Here is a 19,958-nt window from a genome sequence, read left to right as displayed (position 1 = left end):
ATGCCCTGTGCTCCCACGATTGGGGCCTCACTAGACTGTGAATTTAAAACTGAGGCCAAAGGGAGGGTACATTCAGATGTCACATTTGGAACAATTTCCACAGAGGTGTCATTTACAGGGATATGCGGTGAAGGCTCAATAAGCACAATCACGGAGTCCCCATCACACAGACCTCCTGAAAATCTTGTCCCTGTAAGCCCAGATCAATATGATAAGCCTGTTCTACCATTTCAGGAGCCAGCATCAACAGAGACCTATGCACATGTTTTACCCACAAAGGCTCATCCAATGAAGATATACTATACACCTGACCACCTTCCCGAAGAGCTCTTACGATTTTATACAAAGCAGTAGACCAATGATTCTGAATCTTATTCCGGCCTTGAACTCCACACTCCACTCCACACTCGATTAGTGGTTGACACCTTACTGTCTGATCATACAAGTTCTTTCTATGTTCTGCAGCGACTTCAAGACGGGCTTTTACCTTTCCATAGGTAACTCTTAGCCCCTTCTGATGCCTAGCCACCCAATCTTCCACATTACCCCCGCCTGGATCCTCCACTCCTGCCAGCAAAAAATCCACCGGCAACCATGGAGTTTGTCCGAACATCAGAAAATGAGACTCACCGGTGGTATGATGGCAAGTGGTGTTATACGTAAAGACCACGTGTGCCAAGTGCCGAGTCCAGGAAGGGAACAAAGAAGATCGTGCAGTGTTAGATTGAACCTTTCACACTGTCCATTACCCTGAGGATGGTACGGGGTCATGTGAGTTTTCTGAATCCCATAAAGATGACACAACTGGAAAATTACTGCACTCTCAAAATTCCGACCCTGATCGGAATGAAGTCTGGCTGGCACACCCAACTTAAAGAACCACTCCTGGACCAGAACATTGGCTACTGTGGTAGCCCTCTGGTCCCAAGTTGGGACAGGCAATGTGTATTTGGAAAATACATTGGTCATAATTAGGACACTTTCCCCTCCATCACTAGATGGTTCCAAGGAGGTGAAGTCAATGGCCAATATTTGGTTGGGCTTAGATGCTAACAAGTGGCCCAAGGGAGCACGAGCTACTGGATAACTGGACTTTGAAATAGTACACTGACTGCAGTTCTGACAATGCTCTTGAATGTAGGCACTCATACTTGGCCAATAGCATCTCCTACAAATTAACTCATAGGTCCGTTCCCTGCCTTGATGGCGATGCCCATTGTGTAACTGCCCAAATACCTCACTCCATAAAACCTCTGGTAATACCAATTGATCTACCTCCTCCCCACCATCAGGAAGTTGGAGACGGCGGTACAGCAACCCCTCCCTAACAATCGGCCCCATTGTCGCAAGAGCTCAATCCCAGACTTAGACAATGACTGTCGCTCCACCTTAGATGGATACTTATTTCTGGGGGAAAAAAATGAAAGGAATCCCCTCAAGGTTGGATCATCTGCATCCGGAGCTCTTCCTTTGAGCGAAATGGGAAAGCAGCAATAGCATGCTGCACTGCCCCTACCAACTCACCTTCCACCTTCTGGTGGATATCCACCGTGCGGAGTGCCTTGGGCAATGATGTACCAAAGGGTTCTGTCAGAATACAAGAGGAATACTGCCTTGACAATGAGTCGGCATTACCATTAACCCAACCAGGGTGATACTTTATTTCAAAATCAAATATTGCCAACTGGGACACCCAATGCTGCTTGGTTGCACCCAGCTTAGCTGAATTCAGGTAGCTCAGTGGGTTGTTATCTGTATAAACAGTACACTGGTGGCCCAGGAGATAATCCTTAAATTTTTCTGCGATCGCCCATTTAAGGGCGATGAGTTCCAACTTCATGGAACTGTAATTCTCCATATTCTTCTCTGTAGGCCTAAGCCCTCGACTGGCATAGGCCACTGGCCGTAACATCCCACCTTGCTCCTGACTAAGGACTGCCCCCAGTTCCAAATGGCTAGCATCAATGTCAAGGACAAAGGGCTTAGAAAAATCAGCATAGGCCAACACTGGGGCGGCCATCAATTTCTCCTTGAGTAACTGGAACCCTTGCTCACACTCTAGGGTCCAGCAGCTCTCTATGGGTCTGCCTGAGCTTCTCTTTTTCTTTGTGCTGACCAACTCTGCTACCAGGCGATGCAGAGGAGCAGCCAGCTTGGCAAACCCCTCAACAAAACGCTGATGGCAACTCACAAAGCCCAAAAAAGATCTTAACTCCGCAGCATTGCTAGACCGCCTCCATTCTGCCACTGTGCTAATTTTACTGGGATCAGTAGAAACTCCTCTTTTGGAAACATGCCCCAAGTAGTGGACTTCCTGACGAAAAACAGCATTTCTCCAGTTTGGCCTTTAAGCCCTCCTGCTGCAAACGGCTGAAAACCAACTCCAATCGCACAAGATGTTGGGCTACACTGGTCGAGAAGACAATGATGTCATCCAAGTACAACAACAAGGTTTGGAATCGTTGATCCCCAAACATGCGTTCCATCAACCGCTGGAATGTACTTGGGGCATTGCACAACCCAAAGGACATCCGATTAAATTTGAATAACCCAAAGGGTGTGCTAAAAGCGGTCTTCCCCTTGTCTTGCTCTGCCACCGGAACCTGGTTATAGCCACTTACTCTGTCAACAGTTGAAAACCACTGAGCCCCAGAAAGGGCATCCAAGGTCTCCTCGATGCGGGGCAATGGGAAGGCATCTTTCCTAGTCATCTGATTTAACTGTCGGTAATCGACACACAACCGTATTCTGCCATCTTTTTTCTTAACAACTATGGGAGAAGCAAAGGGGCTACTACTTTCCAAAACCACCTGACTTGCAAGCAGTTGTAGCACATGTTCTTTAACCCCAACATAGTCAGAAGGAGGGATACGACGATACCACTGTTGTATAGGAGCAGGATCCAATAGTGGGATCTCATGTGTAATCAGGTTGGTACACCCCAAATCAGAATCATCTGTTGAAAATACAGACCTATATTTACCCAACAGACCCTTCACCGGACTCTGCTCCTCTACAGAGAGGTGCGAGAGATCCATTTGCTGGATCACCTCTTCTACCCCATCAACACTTCCAACTTGTGAAGAAACTACGGCCTGTTGGTCAGTGGCTGCACTGGGACAAGTAACAATAATCTCCCCTGGCCAGCTCATAAGCTGGACCTGGCACAACGTTCCCACCACTAGCCGTGGTTGCAGAAAGACATCATGGTCACCTACGTTAACCATAGGGACTTTAGCGATACCACCTCTCACTGGAACCAGGGATACAGACGCCAACAAACCAGATGGGAGTGGATTCCCATTATCCAAAGGCTCATAAAGAGCCATAGAAAAGAAACTACACTGTGCAGCACAAGTAACTGGGACACATTGCAAAGTGTTGGCCGGAATGCGGACCACATGTCTACCCCTAACACGTACAGACCCCCCTCTAAATTCCGAACTACGAGAACAACCAGTCTGGCAATACTGCATTGTCAAGATCCACGCTGGAACTTCTTTGACTAAAGGGAGATCAAACAGCTCTGGGCCATGTTGATCAAACAGCTCCTGAAAACACTCACCTATAGCATTCATCCCAAGTAGACCTGGCAACCCTGAGGTTGAAAGGACCTGAGGAGGGTCCTTTAAAATAAGGACAACCTTATTGTGAATGTGCCACCCAAAATAACAAAATCCAACTCCATATATCCTATGAAAGGGATAGACAAACCGTTAGCAGCCCGAAGCTGCAACCATCCACAGTCATTCAACCTTTCCTTACCCCAGGGTTCAAAATGTGCCAGGAAGAAGCTCTCTGTAACAGTGGTTACCATGGAGCCTGTATCCAATAAGCATGGAACCTCAACCGCACCCATATTAACTATAACAGAGGGGCACTTACCCAACAAAGTGGAAGATCCATTACTAATGGGGGCATGAGCCACGGAGCTTTAAATCGATTCAGAAGAGCCTCTTTCACCCACAAACGGAAGGTCTGGTCGAACTTTTAGTTTCATAGTTTTAGTTCATAGTTGCTCTATGGTCGCCAGAACAGGGGGGTGCTGGACATCATAAGAGAGACTTGGGAGGACAGACCTTGTCAATCTAAAAACAAAATTCAGTTTGTGATGGACCTGAGAACAAAATTCCACACTTTGGGGCGGCTCTCTACAGAGAATTTGTTACAGGCCCATGACAAGCAGAGCCAGCTGTATAACAGGGGAACCAATTTGCGTAAATTTGCACCGGGAGATAAAGTGCTTGTATTACTCCCAACATCAAGTTCAAAATTACTTGCAAAGTGGCAAGGATCATTTGAGGTCACACGGCAAGTTGGAGAGCTCGATTATGAGGTAATACGCTCAGATAGGAGAGGAGCACGTCAAATTTATCACCTCAATCTCCTAAAAAAGTGGAATGAGGGAAAATCAGAGATTTTGGCAATGGTGATTAGCGGAGAGGATGATCTTGGACCAGAAGCGGATATAAAAAAACAATATCTCGCTCTGGCCCCAGGGGGAGATCATCTCTCGCCCTCCCAGCTCATTGATTTGACTACATTACAGGCGGAGTTTGCTAATGTGTTTTCTCCCCTATCTGGCCGTACAAATCTCATTCAGCACCATATCGAGACAGAGCAGGGTGTGGTGGTTCGCAGCCGGCTATATTGCTTGCCTGAAAACAAGAAAAAAGTAGTTCAGGAAGAATTAGGAGGTATGCTTGAAATGGGGGTAATAGAAGAATCCAACAGTAACTGGGCGAGCCCAAAGCTGCACGTGAATCAGAATCAGAATCAGAATGAGCTTTATTGGCAGGTATGTTTACACAACCGAGGAATTTGTTTTCATGACAGAAGCTTCTGCAGTGTAACAGAATGACAGCAACAGAAAAAAACACAGATAATAAAAGAGTAAAAAATAGAAAAGTAAGTAAGGAACAACAATATACAAATTGGACTTTTCGACTGTTCAATTGCAACACCCGCTGACTGCAATGAAGGAATAGCCAGGACAATTTTTAATATGACACCCCACAAACGGGGGCCTTTGCCATGCCCTAATTTGGAATCATATCACACTAAACAATTTTGGGTGAAATGCGCAGTTTGTCCTGTAAAATATATACATTTACATTTAGTCATTTTGCAGACACTTTTATCCAAAGCGACTTACAATTTGGGGATACATAAAAGCGGTTCTCCTTAAAGAGTCAAAGAGAAGCAGGAAGTGCTTTTAATGCCAAGTTTTAGGCATTGTTCAAATAAGTAAAAGATAGAAAGAGCAAGAATAAATAAAGAGAAAGAATAAATAAAGAGAAAGATATATATATATTTTTTTTTTTTACGATGAAGTCAAGTAGCTTAGAAAGAGATGAGTTTTCAGCTGTCACTTGAAAATTGTCAGGGATTCAGCATTCCGGATAGGGGTGGGAAGATCATTCCACCAGCCAGAAATGGTGAACAAGAATGTTCTGGAAAGTGTTTTTGAGCCTCACTGTGATGGTACCATGAGGTTTTGCTCACTAGCATATCTCAGACTTCTGGAGGGGATGTGCGTTTGTAGTAGTGAGTGGAATTAGGCGAGTGCTGAGCCTGTGGCTGTTCTATATGCAAGCATCAATGTCTTGAACTTGATGCAAGTCAAGATAAGGAGATAAAGAGAGGTATATCATGGTCTCTTTTGAGCTCAGTCGTGCTGCTGCATTCTGAATCATTTGTAGATGTTTGTGCTTGACGGAAGTTCAGCCAGATGTGCATTATGGTAGTCCAGCCTAGAAGTGATAAGTGCCTGGACAAGGAGTTATGTAGCATGGTCCATTAGAAAGGGCTTGATCTTTCCAAAGTTGTGCCATGCAAACCTCCAAGATCGAGCAGTCTTTGCAATGTGGTCTTTGAAGGTCAGCTTTGAAATGTTACAGCAAGATTTCTTACCGAAGTTGATGGGTTAATTGTAGAAGAACCTAGCTGGATGTAGAAATCATGCTGTAGAGTTGAAGTGGCAGGGAAGACAAGAAGCCCAGTCTTTACCAGGTTGAGCTGTGGTTGATATTCTCTCATCCATGCCAAGATGTCCACCAGGCAGCCTGAGATTCGTGCAGCTACCATTGGATCATGTGTTTGAAAGGAAATATACAGTAGAGCTGTGTATCATCAGCATAGCAATGGTAGGAGAAGCCATGTGCCCTTTATGATGATACCCAGCATTGTACTCATGATTGACAGTGTCAAATATTTTATATATAAAAATGTAAAACATCAACAGCTGCTATCTGCCATTCGCTGGCTGGCACAGAGTCAGAGACACAAGCGCTGCACATTATAACCAATCACATATGAACGCCAGCTTGAACTCCCAGTGCAGAGCGTTGTTGCCCGAAGATGGTCCGAATTCGCCGCATTTGTGGAGTGGACTCTGGCGAGAAATGGGTCACCTCTCACTGTCTGTCCCATGGAGGATCCCACCAAGTCCACTCTGGACCCAGAGCCCAGCCCACCATCTCCCCACGGTACAGAGCATAAGCCCCAGCCCACCGATGACGGAGAGCCAGAGAGCAACCAGTCAAGCCCAGGACGGGCTCCTGATCCCCAGTTAAGCCCAGGACGGGCTCCTGAACCCCAGTTAAGCCCAGGAAGGGCTCCAGCCCCAGAGCTTGCTCCAGTGCCTGCTCCTTCGACATTCCAAGGTCCCACCCACGCCTCCCTCTGTTGTTTCTATGGTGCGAGGACGCACCTACCGGGAGGGGGGAGTAATGTTACATACATGCGGCATGTGCGTTGGCTGACTGAATTCTCTGGCTAATTATCTCATCAGAAACAACAAAGTGAAGATGTATGAAAGATATTTATTTTACAGTGTGAACAGCTTTAGAGATTATTATGGGAGTTTTTCAGAATGCTTAAACTTATGTACTGCAAACATTCTATGCTCTCTTTTTGTACAATAAAAGTGTTACAGGCTAATTAGTAACTTACAATGTTCTAATCAAATTCAAAATTAAATACAAAGTCAATTGTATTAAAAAAATAGTTTATGGTATGACACCCATATCTGGTGCTTATGGGAAGTAAAAAATTACCCTATAAGGCTTCTTTGCCCATCGCCCATTTTAGATCAACTAGCATAATCTATAAAGGTGCAAAATGCATACTTCCACATATTTGAGAATCAAGATATTTCATGATAGATTTTGGGAGTATAAAAAAAAAGTGATAATAATAATAAAACTATATAAATAAAAATAAAAAAATAAAAACAATAGACACCGTTCCAAATATTTTAATGGTTTTACTGGTTGTAATGGGACTTGTTTTGATTTTACAGGAAACTTTAATGGACCCTGTTGGTCTTTACTGGTAATTGCTTGCGTTTATAGGTGGCTTGTTAAAATCAATAAATCCTTATGGAATATGACCCAAAACGCACTATATATATTTTTTTTTTATAGTTTTAATGGTTAAAAGATGATGGTTTGTAATGTACGTAATGGTTATTTGTTGTGAAAACTATAAAAAGTTTCTGTGATGGCTTTGTTTTGTTTTTTCAGTAAGGACATACACCTATATCAGTTATATAGTGGTATTGTGCCTGCTGTGTGTCACATGTCAAGCATGAGACTCTGCATTCAGATTCTGCTCTTTGGTTCCACTCTCAACAGTCATAGTTGGAAATCACTTTGGCCTGATCCAATCCTGTGAAAAAGAGAGAAAGGAAGAACAAAAAGCAATCAAAGCAAAACATGTACTCTCTACAACAACAGTGACTCTCAGGATGTAAAAAAACATGTATTTTTTAAGGTTTAAATGATGATGCGATTCAATTTATCTCTTCATTTATTTGGATTTGAAAAAAATTTATTGCTAGTCTTTGCTTAAGCCTCAAGATACTTTTTGAGATCACTGTAGTTTGTGTACATTTACTGATAAAAAATAAAAAAATAAAATCTGATAAATAAAATAAAATAACAACTTAGGCTTTACCATTTAATGTTTTATAAATTATGTTACACAAAGCATAAAAAAGGCTGTTTAACAAAGACCCAATCTCATATGCCACCACCCAAACACAAGGAAAGATAATAAATTGAGCAGGGAAAATGTACATTTTCCATGCTCATTTCCTTCCTAACAGAAGATTGCTTTGTTTCTTTGTCCAGATCAATGACTGAAACTTCACATTCACATTTTCCTTTTTGAAAACCATACCACCTGACACTATATGAATACTTAATGCATTGTGCTGGCATGAAATGGCAATTTTTTTATGCAATTGTGACTCAGCAAAAGTGCCTTTCAAAAGTCGATTGTCCACCCCGTGATTTGGGAAAGTGTGTATAAATTAGCTGTGTGGCACTGTATTATTGCAAATGAGCTGTTGAAAAAGCCTTTTTCAGGAATCATGGATGCTGTGTTTTTTGGGCTTGTCATATTACAAGTTTTGACATCTGTTCTGTCCTATCCAAGTGGGGCACCAACTTCTGCTTGTGTGGATATGATGCCCAGGCATGGAGGAGTACAGCCCAAGCCAAACCCTGCTCCATACACCATCCATCCAAGCAGCACAACTTTTCAGACTGGCAAACCTATTACAGGTATGGGACAATTTGGATAAAGCAAATATGATGGGGTCACTGTTTTAGAAGCTACATTTTGTAAATTGATTCATTTTTTTTTTTTTTTTTTTGCAAGATCTGCATGTCTGAATCCAAAGTCTTGCTATACTGTTATGTAATTAATAACTGCATACCAAGGAAGTGTTAAAATATGGAAAATCCTCTCAATCAAGAATTTAAAATGTGTTGTCCATAAATCTATTTGGAAACAAAACTTGGAGATTACTTTTTTGTTTTATTTTGTTTTGGTCTGTTTTTCCTTGTTTTTAATTTAATGCATGTATATCACCTAAAATGAGGACAGTGGTGATAGCATCTCTGGTTTTAATGGTTGTTTATTTGTTGTTTGTCAGTTGTAATCAAAGGTCCAGACTATAGTGGTGTTCTCCTTGAGGCTCGCTCTGGATCCGACTCAAAAGCAATAGGAACCTGGCAGACACCTCCAACTAACACAAAGTTCTTAGCGGTAAGGCTTTGGAGTGTGTAAAGTTAAAGATTATGCTTCTATTGTACTGCAATTGCTATATCTGATATATTATGTATTATGATAAGATATGATTCAAATGAAACAGAACCCATTTAAATAATTTAAAAATGTCAAACTGCACCCGTTACAAAAATGTAAGTTATTTTCATAGTTACCACAGTTAACACTAAGTGGACTAATTATGGAAACTCCAATCAGAGACTACATAGCTATTCATTTTACAAGATAAACCCCCTCCTTTTTTTTCTGGGTTGTATAACTAAACATTCAGAAATGTTATTTGGTATACCAACAAGTGTTTTAAATTTGGTAATTGTAGTTAGTGAAGGTTGTACACTTATGTTCCCTAGTGTTCAGGAAACCAGCAAGGTGCAATCACCCATGCCAACACCAACATAAAAAACAACTCCACTGTATATACCTGGATTCCACCAGCTACAGCTAAAAATGTGATCTTCAAGTAAGAGTGAACAAAAACAAAAACTCAAATTCATACTACATGACTGTGCTAATAATGTAATTTGTAAGTTTGTGCAAAAAAAGTAGTTTGTATGCTAATACTGTTGTTAATTTTAGATTAGAAGCCCCCCACTACCCCTTAAATAATTTATAAAAATTATCAAACACTTCAATATTTCTCAACATATTTCTTAGGGCCACAGTAGCCCAGCAACGCACTGTGTTCTGGGTAGATGTGATGTCTTCAACTTTGACTTCCAGTGAGTACATTTTGTTTTATACATTTTGTGTAAAAAAATAAAAGGCTGTCACAAAGAATTTACATACGTAAAAGCAAGGAATAATCCATGTGCCATTTATTAAACAGTTTGACCTTTTGTCTCCTTATTATCAGGTAAAGGAGGAACATCACTTGATGTATATAGTAGTGCCGAAAGGATTGCCACCCCAAGGATTGTAACCCTGTTACTTTTTGTCTTTTTGTCATTTTGTTCAATACATGGTTGCTTTATAATGATCCAATACTGATTAAGTTGTACTAGCTCAGTTACTCTATATAAAATATTTAACCAATAATATACATTAAGACATAGTTTTATTTGCCTGACTAAATAAAAATAAATAATGTAATGCACAAAAATGTTTTATTGTGTTTTGGGTTTTATTTAATGACAGGATGAATGTTCATTATCCCTTACATATATTTCAAGATCTTGTCACTCTGGTGAAAATCAGGAACATTATCCTGCTGAGTACACAACATTATCCTGCTGAGTATTTTGTTGTTTCACCAATGGAAGATGAAAGGAGTGATTGGGATACAGGCACTATTTCTGCAATACTACTACTACTAATAATAATAATAATAATGATACTAATAATAATAGATTAACACAACAAAATAAAATAATGATAGTTAAAATATGCCATTTCCTAAAGTTAGATTTTTGGTGTCATGTTTGACAGTAATTTGTTATTTAAAATTCAGTTATGGAACATCCTTATTCAAGACACAGAAGAAATCATTCAGAACTTCAGTGCTGCATTACTGTAAAGAAATAAAATAAAATACCTTAAAAGATAGATTTGAACCACTATAAGCTGCAGCTTGCTTTAAAACACATAGTTTCATAAAATTTCCCTTGAAGACGTTTTTGAATAATGTGAATTATAAAAAGCATTATACTACTTAAACTGAATTTCTTACTACAAATTATATATAATATTTTTTTAAGCATGTGTATCCTTTCAAACTGTTATATGCTGCATTGCTTATACAACATAAGTATGTTGCATGTTTAATTCAGAAAGTTGTCTCCAATGTATTAGTACAAATCTTTAATCAGACTTTTATTTCAGTTTTATTTATTTCTTTCCTTTTGACAAATCACAAAAAAAAGTCAAATAATAAACAAAATTATAAATAAAACATAAACAATGGGCACACTCTTGAATGTCCAGATGTGACAGCTCAGAATATGAAAAAGCAATGATATGTTTGATAGGGACCAGTAATTAAAAAAGTAACACATATGGAAAATGGATTCCAGTTGTTCTTTAATAATAATAATAATAATAATAATAATAATAATAATAATAATAATGGAATGAATAATATATTGCACTGTTATATCATATAACCAAGATTTGTGTCTGAAATTAAATTGCATTTTAGCTTAGGTTTGGAAATAAAATGAACTACAGTACCATTAAAATATAAATATTCCTCAGCTTCTGGTATTGTAAATCAAATTAAGACTGAACAACAACAACAAAAGAATGCATCTGTATTACGTCAAGTCCATTCATTGCATGTGCAATAATGTAAGCTAGGGAAGAGAAGAAACATTTAAGAAAATAAAAGAAAAAAACATTCTAAACATATACACATATACTGTATTATCTTTTATATAACTATTAGTGCAACACTAGTCAGGCTTCACAAGTAAAGTGAGAGCCCTTTCACATAATTCACAATTTTTCCTTTAAATAATGAATTTGTTATAGTGTCACATAATCTTCTTGAGCTCGTCGTACAGAACCAGGACAATGGCTCCGCCCATACTCCTGAGCACATTGGACCAGGCGCCCTTGAAGAAGGCCTTTCCACCCTCATCACGTGCAATCTTCCTCCAGCAGTCAATAGTGCCGCTGTACATTATGTCAGCTAGAATGAATTAAACACTTAAGGAATAGTTCCCCCAAAAAGGAAAATTTTAAAAACATTTACTCACCATTAAGCCATCCAAGATTGTAAATGTCAAATGAATGAAATCATCAGAACAGATTTTGAGTAATGTAGCATCACATCACTTGCTCACCAATGGATCCTCTGCAGTGGATGGGTGCCGTCAGAATGAGAATCCAAACTGCTGATAAAAAACTGCTCTAAACTTCACAGAAATCCACACCACTCCAGTCAAACAATTAATGCCTTGTAAAGTGAAAAGCTGCATGTTTCTATGAAAAAAAAAATCCATCACTTTAAACTTTCACTTCTGTGCAAAATGTTCAGTCTTTAAATAACACTTCCTCCAGTGAAAAAGTCCATCCCCTGTTGTTTTTCCGATATTGATTCAGAAGAGATTACTTTTCACTTGAAATACAATATTATGGATAGAATAATCATATTTTACCTGGAAGTGAAAGTTTGAAGTTAAAACTGTCTTGATGAATTTGTTACAAACATGTAGCTTTTCACTTTACAAGATGTTAATTGGTGGACTGGAGTCATTTGGATTACTTGTGAATTATTGTGATCCTTCATTCACTGCAGAGCATCAATTGGTGAGCATCTTATATAATAGGTTTCTACATTTCTCCAAATATTTTCAGCATATTTTTATTTGCTTTAACATCATATTAAGACTAAACTGAACCAAACACCAAAAAGGCCTATGCATTTTGGGTGAAACATTAGAAGAAACAATTGTTGAATATTACCTTTTTTACGTCCAGACTGCATCATCATACAACGACGTACTGTGTCAAAGGGATATGATGTGAAACCAGCAATAATAGTGACTGAGTGTGCAATCATCCAGCTGACAAAAATATGGGTGTTATTTGGGTCGGGTAGCATGCCTGTAAAACACAGATATTTTTTTTACTAAAATAACAAAAACCAAAATGAATGCAACTGCCCTTTAAGGGTTAACAATTAATTATTAGTTGCTCAAATAAAATAAAATATTTCAAGGTGCCATTGTTGCACATTATTTTTGTTTTTAAAAATACTGAGCGAGAGCTCTCGGATTTAATAAAAAATATATTAAAGGGTTAGTTCACCCAAAAATGAAAATAAGGCTGCGTTTTACTCACCCCCGAGGCATCCTATGTGTATATGACTTTCTTCTTTCAGACAAATTCAGTCAGAGTTATATTAAAAATTGTCTTTTATATTTCAAGCTCTATCATTGCAGTCAGCAGGTGTTGGATTGCTTCAGTCCAAAAGACTTGAAATAAAAAAGCGCCCTTTCATAAAAATAAAAATGTCTCACACGGTAAACAAAGGCCTCCTGTTTTTGTAAGAAAAATATCCATATTCAAAATGTAATAATTACTTGAATCTAGCTTGAATATCAGAGGATTTTGAAAAAAGCCAAGAGGAGACTGGTTTTCCTTTGCTTAAGTAAGGACACTTTTGATCCAGTAAACAAACAGTGGTTTTCACAAGACTCACGAATGTGCAAGCTGACCTCAAACGTCATGCTCCCAGAACTGCTTGCGTGTACAACTGTTGGCACAAGTGAAATTAAAGTGATTATTATGTTTTGAATATGGATATTTTTCAAAAAAAAAAAAAAAAAAAAAACATCAAGTCACTATACAAGAGGCCTTTTTTCAGCCCCTAGAGCTGTGTGAGACACTTTTTTTTTATGGAAGGCACTTTTTATTTACTTCTTTTGGATTGAAGCAATGCAATCCCTCTGACTGCAATGATAGCGCTCGAAAGATCAAAGACCATTTTTTTTATAAAACTGGACTGGATTTGTCTGAAAGAAGAAAGTCATTTACACCTAGGATGCAGCCTAATCTTCATTTTTGTTGAACTTACCCTTTAATTTGTGTTCCGAAGATAAAGAAAGGTCTTATGGGTTTGGAACGACATGAGGGTGAGTAGCCTAATTAATGACAGATGTTCATTTGCAGCATAATTGGTCACCACACCTCTTTTCATCTCTCCACACAGGTTACCAGTTGGGGCTTGCCTCAAGTTCAAGACATTGATGCTTATGTATAGATCCCCCATGGGCTCAGCACCATCCTACTTCCACTCACTTTAATGAGTCTAAATCCCCTCCAGAATCCTGAGGTCAGTAAGTGAGCAATACCTCATTGTACCATCATAGAGAGGCACAAAATCACTCTCCACAACATCTTTATTCACTGTTCCTTGCTGGTGGAATGCTGACAATCTGGAATACAGAATCTTTGATGTAATGCTGAATCCTTGATAATATTCAAGTGACAGCTGAAAACTCATCTCGTGTAAATATTTGGCTACATTCTACAAAAAATAAAAAAAACTTTGCTTTTACTTTTCCTTAATCCCTCTCTGTTCCAGCTTGTACTAATTTGAAATATGTCTTATGTCTGGGCAACTCTGTAGTGTCACCTGTGTCATGCTGGCAGGAAGAAAGGTTGCAAAACATCAATATTTCTGTCATGACAACTCTTGGAGGGATTGGTATAGTGGTATATATATGGTGTATTTGGTTTTTGCGGATTAGATCTCCTACGCTGCTGCTGCAGAGTAAGTACTGAGATTTGCTTCTGTCAATAACATCCACAACATTCTGTATATAAATATTTTCTTTCTTTCTTTTTTTTTTTTTTAAAACAAGCCATTGGTAAATAGCCCAAAGCACTGAAAATGCTTGTTTTTCATAAGGATGCATTTGTGTAATTAGCTAAAAATGAGTGTTGCATGTTTGATCATGGGCTTTTTTCCTAATCATAGTCAATATTGGCCTGTTTTTAACAATTTCATTAAAGTTAATTGGTAACAAGCCTCTGTGATGGACTGTAATGAATCCAAACATATGTCTCGATTACAATATTTGCAATTGTGGTTGCTGAATAAATACCTTTGATGCCGTTTTAATAGAAAATCTAAATGTGGGATAAAACAAATGCAAGTATTTTAAGTGAAAATGCAATAATTCTAATAAACTGTGAAAAAATTTTTTTTTTTTTTTTTTAACTAATAATAATAATAATAATTTGTGAATTTCAGCCCTAGCTCTGTCCCAGATGTTAGATATTCTAGCATGGCCTTGGAAGTCACAATTAAGGGGCAATCTGGCCTATGTCTACTCCTAACAAAACCCACCTTTTGCAGTGTCATAGATGCCAAAGTAAGCCGCCCTGTAGATGATGATGCCTTGAACAGACACGTTGAAGCCCTGATACAAGCCCTTCAGACCATCAGACTTAATGATCTTTGTAAAACAGTGTCCAAGGCCTGTGAATTCTCTCTCTGCACCAGCCTTTCCGACATCAGCAGCCAAACGGGTTCTGGCAAAGTCAAGCGGGTAGACAAAGCACAGAGACGTGGCTCCAGCAGCACCACCAGAGGCGAGGTTACCAGCGAAGTACCTCCAAAACTGGGTACGCTTGTCAACACCATCCAGAAAAATATTCTTATACTTATCCTTGAAAGCAAAGTTGAGAGCTTGTGTTAGGAAATATCTAATGACATTGGCCAAGTTGCCTCTCCAGAAGGACAAAAAGCCCTGCTCCTTGGGAATACGTACTATACAGTCTACAATACCTTTGTATTGCTTGTCAACTGTAATTTGCTTGCTGGCATGCTGGATCTGCAAGAAAAGGGTAAAACTTTACAAAAAATAAAAAAATAAAAAATAAAAGTATCAATCATTCAATTTACCAAATATCACTACATAATTTAACCAATTCAAATGTATTGCATGCATTTTGTGTCACCAGTTACAAGACACCAAGTTGTCAGTCAGCGTTAAATATTTCAGTGCCTCTTCAAAACATGTATTGGTCTGCTTTTTCAGAAAAGAGACCACATTTTAAATGCTTAGATATGCTACCTTTATCAGCATTAGTATACAAATGTAATTAAAGCCAACAGACATAAACTAAAGGCAAAAACAGTGGCATTTATAGTCTTGGTTGCAACCCTCCATGAGGCTATTAAGCCTTTCCTGCAAAGAGATTCTCCTTGCCAGGACCTTTGTTAAAACTTTGTTATTGCCAATTGGTATGGAAGCATATGGATAGCAAAATAAATTTTGAAATGCAATTTGCAAAATTGCAAATATGTAAAATGGAAATGCATTTATTTATTTAAATTAACATTTTCCCATACATATGTGCAACGTTTAGTGTAAAATGAAAATGAAAATTCAATTATATAATTTACATTTGCCATTTCCTACACTTGTGTTAATATGTAAATTAAAAACATATTTTAATGCGTTATAAGTTGCAAAATTTTAATTAAACTGTATTACCCAAATTGATTAGATGTCCAAGCAAAACCTGGTTGCAAAAAGGTGATTTTAATCAGTCTTTTATTTTTTCTTAAATGCATTTACACTTACACATAAGACGTGTGAATTAAATACCCTGTGGTAATGTTGTTAAATTGAAAATGCATTCCGAGCCGATCATGCCTCCTACCTGTCAATCATTATATCAAGGTGGGGCTCGGCAACAAGGCACAATAGGTCAATATTTACCATTAACCAAACTCATTTCACCTGCCTTAGCATCTCACTGTTTAACACTCCGATTGATGAACATAAGAAAACAGACAATTCTACACTTATTTACTTGCCACCTTATTATACTATGGCTACACCAGATGCGACAGTAGCCGAATCACTGATTATTATAGGTTCAGTACTATTGTTCGTCGCGCCGCTCAAGTCCGGTGTAGACACAGTGTTGACTTCCTCTCTTTTAACCCATAATAGATAGCAAGTCCGGTGGTGGCACCTAAGCGTCGCGCACTCAACAAAACTAAATAGGCCTATATGTGAATGCATATATTAATACTAGACACCCTAAAGATCATGCACCAAAAATCGTTGTCATATATTTATGTTAAGACACTTTACTAGCCTTTAGTTCTGGAGCTTTGATGCAGCCATCATCTTCTCAAGGTGCAAACAGGAAATAAGTTCTGATCATGTGACAATTTTCAATAATCATGTGAAACTGCCCATAGATTGAGACCCTTTATTTTTTACCATATTTGCAGGAAGTACACTAAAACATAAGTCAGTAAGGTTTTTAGAGCTTTAAAAATAAAAACATTTATTTTTATTTTATTATGGTCACTATTGTAACCGGTGGGATTAAACGGGTTCTGTTGCCTTAAAATCGGTCTGTTTACACTCCGGTTGATGCCCGTGACCGTACAGAAAATGCTGCTGCTACTCCTGCTTGCCCAAGATGACACTTCACCAGTCAAATCCAGACACAGCTGTCACAGAAAATGCCAGAGATAGTTAGATCCTTTATTATTAAAAATCATGGGCATCAATCGCAATGTCCGGTGGCTGTAAACAGTGAGAGCTTTCATGACGGATTTAAAGAGAGGAACAAAATATAATGTAAGGAAGTAAATAAGTGTAACGTTAAAATTGCACTATTAAATTAGGCTACCTGCATCACTCAGCGTGATGTGCGATGCACCTGCAACACTTAGGTGTTCGGAGACACGCAATCTATTTTAGGAGAAGAATAAAGTATGGTGGCAATTAGGTAAAAGTGTAGAATTGTCTGTTTGATTATGTGCATCAATAGGAGTGTAAACAGTGAAATGTTGCGGCAGGTGTAAAGCGTTTGGTCAATGGTGAATACTGACCTTTTGTGCATCTTATTGCTGAGCCCTGTCTTGATATAATGACTGACAGGTAAGGGGCGTGATCGGCTTGGAATGCATTTTCAAATAAGCTAGGGGTATTTAATAAAAAAATAAAATTCAAACACCTTATCCGTAAGTATCAATGCATTTAAGAAAAATAAAAGGCATTTAAATCACCATGTTGCTACCCTTTTGATGCACCTTAGGTTTAGAATATATTTAAAAATTCACACTGCATTTTGCTACAATTATCTTGTGGTAGCATGATGAAAATGCAATCTCAAGTATCCTACCTGTAAAGTCTAAATGGATTTAGGAAAAATTACAAGTAAATTATACTTTTGCTACAGTTTTTGCTTGGGCATGTTAAACAATCGATTTGGGCAATACAATTTAATTTTAATTTTTCATTTTATAAAGCTCCAAAATATGTTTTTAATTAAACATATTAAATTATATGAACATATTATAAACATATTATAAATAAATATATAAATATAAATATATAATATACATATTAAAACTAGTGTAGGAAATGGCAAATGTAATTATATCAATGAATTTTCATTTTGCAATAAATGTTGCACATACAGTATTTATGGGGAAATTTAAATTTAAATATAGAAATACATTGCCATTTTGCAAATTACATTTGAGAATATCTGGTTAAGTTGCACATTTTCGTTTGGAACAAGGTGTCCCCTTTTTGCAGTTCCATTTATGCCTGCAAAAATAAAAAAATAAAAAATGATGCTTAAAATTTGCACTGGGTTGTTCTCGATTATGATATTTTAATACACACTGAACTAAAATGAAAAGATAAATAAAAGTTTCATGTAAAAGCCTTGAAAATTAACACAATTAGACAATAAATAAATTGACTGCATAAATTGTAACTTTTAGATTGTTTTCATAACCGTTAGCCTTGAATATTGTTACTAAAATATCATGTTTCCGCAGACCATGTAAAATCTAAACCTAACCTTACAAATGACCTTACACCAATGGAAACTGCAGTCGACAAAAATCGTGTTGATTATGATCTGTTGCTGTGTGATGTCATCAATATGCAGGATGCAGGTCGATGGGGTAGTCTCATATGTACTTACAGAAATATATTTTGTAGATATTATAATATGGAGATACATTTGTATAGCTATGACTAGCTCATTTTAAATTGTAATTCTGTCTGCCCCTGAAAGGGGTCTTTTTATTTACATTACTAGCACATGTGATCAGCCGAAATAAACCAGAATGCCCGCACAGACAAAGGAGTGTCTAAAATGCACATGCATGTTGAATAAAAATGTTTACTTTAACATAATGCTCTTTAACTTAATATAAGAAGTTGACTGGTTAACAACATGAACAACCTTGAAAAAGTGCACGGTTGTGTGAAAAAGATGCTTGTGGAAGATGCTCCTGGAACATTTTTATTTAATAATCATCATTGCTCCAGCTAATTTTTATTATAAGACAAAGTTATGCACCATCATTAAAAGCATGATCAAGACAAGAGCATATTCAATATTTACCAAGATGGACAGACATGTGAAATATATAATTCATACCTACTTTATAAAGCATGTTACACGTACGAAGAGTACAAGTTTATTGTAAAGCGTACCTGAAGGAGCAGCTTGACTCTTTCTATGGGAGCAACAGCAGTCTCCGAAATCACAGCGGCGATTCCACCAGCCAAAAAGTCCTGGGCAAATGAAAAAACGGTCTCACTCATTGTTCCGTGATGCTGCTGGTTAATGTCTTAATTTATAGATAGTCAATTACTTTTCTAAGGCCCTGATCGTGAGATACAATGAGATGTCTGCTCTTTTGCTACTGACTCATCTGTGCTTTAAGGTGGAGGAAACCCGACCTCTGTATGGAAATATTTGGTGTCTGTCATAGGCTATTCAGTTGCACTGCCTTCCTGGAAAAACCAGTTAGACTAGAACTAGTCAACCAACATCGTAGGCACTGGTCTCCTGGGTGATCAGGTGTTCAAGCACCCACGGGAATGACCGAGCAACCACAGAAAAAAAACATGAATTAGGCTGTGTTCAAATGGTATAATTGCTTACTGTTTACTGCCCAGTAGGCTACACAGTGCATACTGCCTACTATTATTTAACCTGTTAAATGTCACCCCGTCCCGTATACGGGACGCCTACATTGACTATACTATATTACAATCAAATTTAATCTAATCTTGACAAACTATATATCGTTGGAAAGGTCTAAGAATCCCAAATATATATTATACCAATATTTTTTGTTAAAAATTATGTAGGAAAAGTGATAGATCAATTTATGACAAGAGTGCACCCTCAGAAATCTACATTACAAAAGGAGCTTTGACCTTTGTTTAAAAATAAGACTTCCTCGTTGCCTTTTTCTCTATCACATTTTAGAAATCATCAGAAGTTATATATCACTTGAAAACATAAAATCTCAAAATTCATCCTTCAAAACCCATTTTAAAATCAGACATTGCATTACCATGTAAATGGCACATCAAAATCATGTTACAAAATGTTTTCAGTCATGAAATATAAAAATTTAGGTTTGTATC

The 19,958-nt window shown here is 37.9% G+C and overlaps 2 protein-coding genes across 2 annotated transcripts; one reads left to right on the top strand and one right to left on the bottom strand.

The window, feature by feature from the left end:
• The first annotated feature begins 8,321 nt into the window (after positions 1-8,321).
• Positions 8,322-10,177, top strand: LOC127957061 (putative defense protein 3). The gene is made up of 5 exons (XM_052555417.1): positions 8,322-8,570; positions 8,945-9,057; positions 9,429-9,538; positions 9,733-9,797; positions 9,932-10,177. The coding sequence occupies exons 1-5, from the start codon at positions 8,378-8,380 to the stop codon at positions 10,063-10,065; spliced, it is 615 nt and encodes a 204-aa protein (XP_052411377.1). The 5' UTR covers positions 8,322-8,377; the 3' UTR covers positions 10,066-10,177.
• A 1,260-nt stretch (positions 10,178-11,437) lies between these two features.
• On the bottom strand, positions 11,438-19,124 carry LOC127958288 (ADP/ATP translocase 2-like). Its single transcript, XM_052557092.1, has 4 exons — positions 19,014-19,124; positions 14,873-15,359; positions 12,481-12,621; positions 11,438-11,704 (listed from the first exon to the last, which is right to left on the bottom strand). The coding sequence occupies exons 1-4, from the start codon at positions 19,122-19,124 to the stop codon at positions 11,547-11,549; spliced, it is 897 nt and encodes a 298-aa protein (XP_052413052.1). The 3' UTR covers positions 11,438-11,546.
• Between the last annotated feature and the right edge of the window lie 834 nt (positions 19,125-19,958).

The sequence above is a fragment of the Carassius gibelio genome, chromosome B5 (genome assembly GCF_023724105.1).
Source record: "Carassius gibelio isolate Cgi1373 ecotype wild population from Czech Republic chromosome B5, carGib1.2-hapl.c, whole genome shotgun sequence".
Lineage (NCBI taxonomy): Eukaryota > Metazoa > Chordata > Actinopteri > Cypriniformes > Cyprinidae > Carassius > Carassius gibelio.
This window is presented reverse-complemented; position numbering and strand designations above follow the sequence as displayed.

What these genes read in the sequence shown, in the direction of transcription:
- LOC127958288 (XM_052557092.1), bottom strand. Translation starts at nt 19,124, where the DNA reads ATGAGTGAGACCGTTTTTTCATTTGCCCAGGACTTTTTGGCTGGTGGA. An exon ending in GAGTCAAGCTGCTCCTTCAG is followed by an intron (nt 15,360 to 19,013) that starts GTACGCTTTACA and finishes CTTTTCTTGCAG; the next exon opens with ATCCAGCATGCCAGCAAGCA. An exon ending in GCAGTCTGGACGTAAAAAAG is followed by an intron (nt 11,705 to 12,480) that starts GTAATATTCAAC and finishes AATTCATTCTAG; the next exon opens with CTGACATAATGTACAGCGGC.
- LOC127957061 (XM_052555417.1), top strand. Translation starts at nt 8,378, where the DNA reads ATGGATGCTGTGTTTTTTGGGCTTGTCATATTACAAGTTTTGACATCT. An exon ending in CTAACACAAAGTTCTTAGCG is followed by an intron (nt 9,058 to 9,428) that starts GTAAGGCTTTGG and finishes TATGTTCCCTAG; the next exon opens with TGTTCAGGAAACCAGCAAGG. An exon ending in GTCTTCAACTTTGACTTCCA is followed by an intron (nt 9,798 to 9,931) that starts GTGAGTACATTT and finishes CCTTATTATCAG; the next exon opens with GTAAAGGAGGAACATCACTT.